Source organism: Dipodomys merriami, unplaced genomic scaffold (assembly GCF_024711535.1).
Source record: "Dipodomys merriami isolate MVZ:Mamm:240054 unplaced genomic scaffold, mDipMer1.0.p SCAF_3, whole genome shotgun sequence".
In the NCBI taxonomy this organism is placed as follows: domain Eukaryota; kingdom Metazoa; phylum Chordata; class Mammalia; order Rodentia; family Heteromyidae; genus Dipodomys; species Dipodomys merriami.
In genome coordinates, this window is record NW_027204492.1 from 26,789,692 (window position 1) to 26,793,216 (window position 3,525).

Consider the following 3,525-nt stretch of genomic DNA (forward strand, 5'->3'; position numbering starts at 1 on the left):
AGGGAAGAACTATTAGCCAATTGATAAAGTAGGGTTCATTTGGCACTTTCATTGGAAAGAGAAATTATTTTTTAGTTTATTTAAGAATCTACCAACTTTATATAGTGATCAACCTTAGGCATTTCATTCATCTTGGAGCCACGCTGCTGTAGCAATCATCTGCCCAGCACAATATCTCTTTCCTTTTCTTCCTGTAATCAAATAACACTATGGAAAATCCACTCTATGGAGTTCAAATGAAACCAAGTCACATTCCCTCAAGACCAATTTGGATGTGATGTCTCCTATCTGTATTCCATGACAGAAAAAAAACAGGGATCACTGTCAGAATGAAAGTGGAATCGCTTATGTCAACCATAACAAAGAATGTAGATAAAGTTGGAGGCTGAGATCTGAAGATCCTAGTTCAAAGCCAGCCTGGGCAAGAAAGTTAATGAGACTCTTACCTCCAATTAATAACCCCCAAACCAGAAGTAGAACTGCAGCTCAGAGGTAGAGTGCTAGTCTGAGCAAAAAAAGGTCAGGAAGAGCCCCCAGACCCCACAACTGACAAAATCAAACAACAAAAGTTGGAATGTTGTGAAGGTAGAGTTCTTATACCCCATTTTTCTTTTTCTTCTTCTTTTTTTTTATTGTGAAAATACCATACAGAGGAGTTACAATTACATGGGCAAAATAATGAGTACATTTCTTATCATGCATTGTTGCCTCCTCCTTTGTTTCCCCTTCCCATCCCTTCCTATCTCCCCCCTTCCCTCACCCCCCCCCACCAAAGTTGTAAAGTTCATTTTTCGACATGACTTATACATCTCAATGTTTCAATGGGTCCACCTGTATCCCTAAACGATTTGTTTTTTCCCTTCCCCTCCACAAATTATACCATCATCAAATACAGTGAAAGCATTTTTCCCTCCCCCCTCCTCCTCCTCCTCCTTCTCCTCCTCTTCCTCCTCCTCCTCCTCCTTTCCCTCCTCTTACAATTTCCCCTCTTCTTCCCTTTTCCTCTCCCTCCTCCTCTATTCTTTCCTCTATTTCTCTCCTTCCTCCTTCTCTCCTGCCTCACCCCCCTCCTCTCACTACTCCTACTTTCCACACTCCTTTCCCTCTCCTCCCCTTCCCCCACTCCCTCTCCTCCTCCTTCTACCTTGTTAGTACCAGTCTTTGTACTCCAGGATCTCGTTTGGAAATTCCTCTTCCTATTAAACTCGCTTATTTCATAATAAAGAGCTCTAGTACATGAGAGACCAACACAATGAAAGTTTTGAGACATAAGGAAACAGTGTTGTCACTTCATTCTGGATATGCTACATACTTTTCTCAGTGATCCTGTTCACTTTGCATAGTATCCATCTAGGACTAAAGGTCAGGCACCTGTTAACACCAACCCTGCAAGTGGATACAACATATAGCCCAATATTTCAAGGAAAAACAAAATTTAAAAGGTCCACAGTACAGAAATGATAGATAGAAACACTTAAAGTCATATATTAGAGACACATATTGGAGATTACTCAAGCTACAGAGAATGAACTGAAGTTTTAGATGGGACAACATTTTTATTGAACCATCTTCTGAAACCCAAAGGATGGAGAGGAAGCCCTATCCCAATATTCCTGGCATTTTGAGCTGCTTCTTGTGTTCAGTGCTCTTCAAAAGCATTTTCTCTGAACAACAGACTTCCCAAACTCATTGAAATCTGAAGAAGTGACCCACATCTTCTTGAAATTGCTCATACATGTCATGACAGATGCACCAATCCATGCAGAGAAACATCTGTCAGGAGAAGCTGTGATCTTAATAGGGGTCCCTTGGGAAGCCAGCAATTCCAGTTCCATCATGAGCCTTTCTTCCAAGCCAGGGAATAGAGTGTTGCCTCCTGACAGCACAATCTCAGCAAAGAGGTTCTTTTGGATGTCGATGTCACACTTCTCAATGCTGTTACACACCATTTTTGAGAGTCCTGGATCATGGATGCCTAGTTGGTCAGGTGTAAAAAGAACCTCAGGCAAGCGGCAGAGGCGGTCCCCAATGTGGATGACATTCCCATCTGGCAGTTTGTAGTGTCCCAGAACTTCTGGCTGTCTCTTGTGTGTTTCTTTCTCAGGCTCTACACTAACAAAACACACCTTCTCTTTCAATTCTTCCACCAAGGCCTTGTTGAATATGCAAGGGAAGGTATATCCTCCAGCAAGAAGGAGCCGAATGAGGTGCTCAGTTATATCCCTTCCTGCCATATAGAGCCTGGTGACAGCATGAGGCAGGAAGTGACCTTCAAAGACAGGGACAGTACAAGTGACCCCATCTCCACTCTCCACTACCAGGCCTGTGACACAGGCTGAGGCATAAAGTGCCCCCACTGCATGATTGAACAGGTACAATGCAGGAACATGGAATTTCTCAAACATGATTTCTGCAATCTTCTCTCTGGTGTCTCTTGGGTTCAAGGATGGCTCAATAATCAGCACTGGTTGTTCACTGGGTTTGACTCCTAGCTCCCACTCAAATAGATGGCTCCAGAGTTTCTCCATATCATCCCAAGTAGTTACTAAACCACGTTCAATGGGGTAATGTAAATATAAACTATCATACCTGTGCTGGGCTTCTTCTCCTACGAAGTACGTCTTGTGATTGGCTCTTGCTGAAGGTATGTTGAATTTAGGATGCCCTACAACAGAGCTGACGATATTACGAGGCCTAATCTCTCCTGAAAACCCTGCTTTACACAGCCCTGAACCATTATCAAAAATTACAGCTGGCATATCCAAAACATGTGGCTTAAACATGTTTGCCCCTGATCTTCCACACTTCAGCAAAACAAAGAACAATAGAACCAATTCGTGGGATAATAGGTACCTCTAGTAGTGTAAAAGCCACAGAATTCCAAAGTTCTTGTTGCCCAGATGAAGCTAGCAGGCTGTCCCCAATCTACCAGAATATCTCTGACTTTACCCCATGAATGCTGTCACCTCTCTGGTGGCTCAGAGGCTACAGAGGCAATTTCAAAGATGTTTGCCAGGTATGTAACAATGTAGTCATGGTAACAGTTGTCCTCATTGATTCCCAGAGGGGTGGGACCTTTGAGCCACCAGAAGTCACTACATGGTGCGACAGGAAGCAGGTGAAGGCAAACCATGCCTACTACATAACTTTAAATAGCCTAAGATCCCCAAGTAGAGACCTAATTTTAGAATCAACTGAAGATGCTTATCCCTGACAATAATCTCATTTCTTCCATTAAGGAATGTACAAATGAAATAATACCTGCTTTACACATAAACTTTCTGAATATTCATGTACACTTGTAATAACATGTGTGTTATATGCAAATGTATAAAAATTAGTTTACTTCTCAGTATAATTAGAAGGGAAAAATAATTGACAAAATATACGAAGAAGGGAATTATGAAAAATGAAAATATCTATAAGGTACATGGAGACAGAACAATCTCAGCCCCATAACTGACATATAAAATACATAGGTGGTACAAGAGTGGTGTATAATCTCAGATTACATAATCAGCATAG

At 41.8% G+C, this 3,525-nt stretch overlaps 1 protein-coding gene across 1 annotated transcript; it reads right to left on the minus strand.

Moving 5' to 3' along the window:
• Nucleotides 1-1,602: 1,602 nt before the first annotated feature.
• LOC138839374 (actin-related protein T1-like) lies at nucleotides 1,603-2,955 on the minus strand. Its single transcript, XM_070038947.1, has one exon. It carries the CDS (start codon nucleotides 2,781-2,783, stop codon nucleotides 1,650-1,652), a length of 1,134 nt encoding a protein of 377 aa, XP_069895048.1. The 5' UTR covers nucleotides 2,784-2,955; the 3' UTR covers nucleotides 1,603-1,649.
• Between the last annotated feature and the right edge of the window lie 570 nt (nucleotides 2,956-3,525).

Excerpts from the sequence above, each read along its gene's own strand:
- LOC138839374 (XM_070038947.1), bottom strand. The coding sequence starts at position 2,783 with ATGTTTAAGCCACATGTTTTGGATATGCCAGCTGTAATTTTTGATAAT.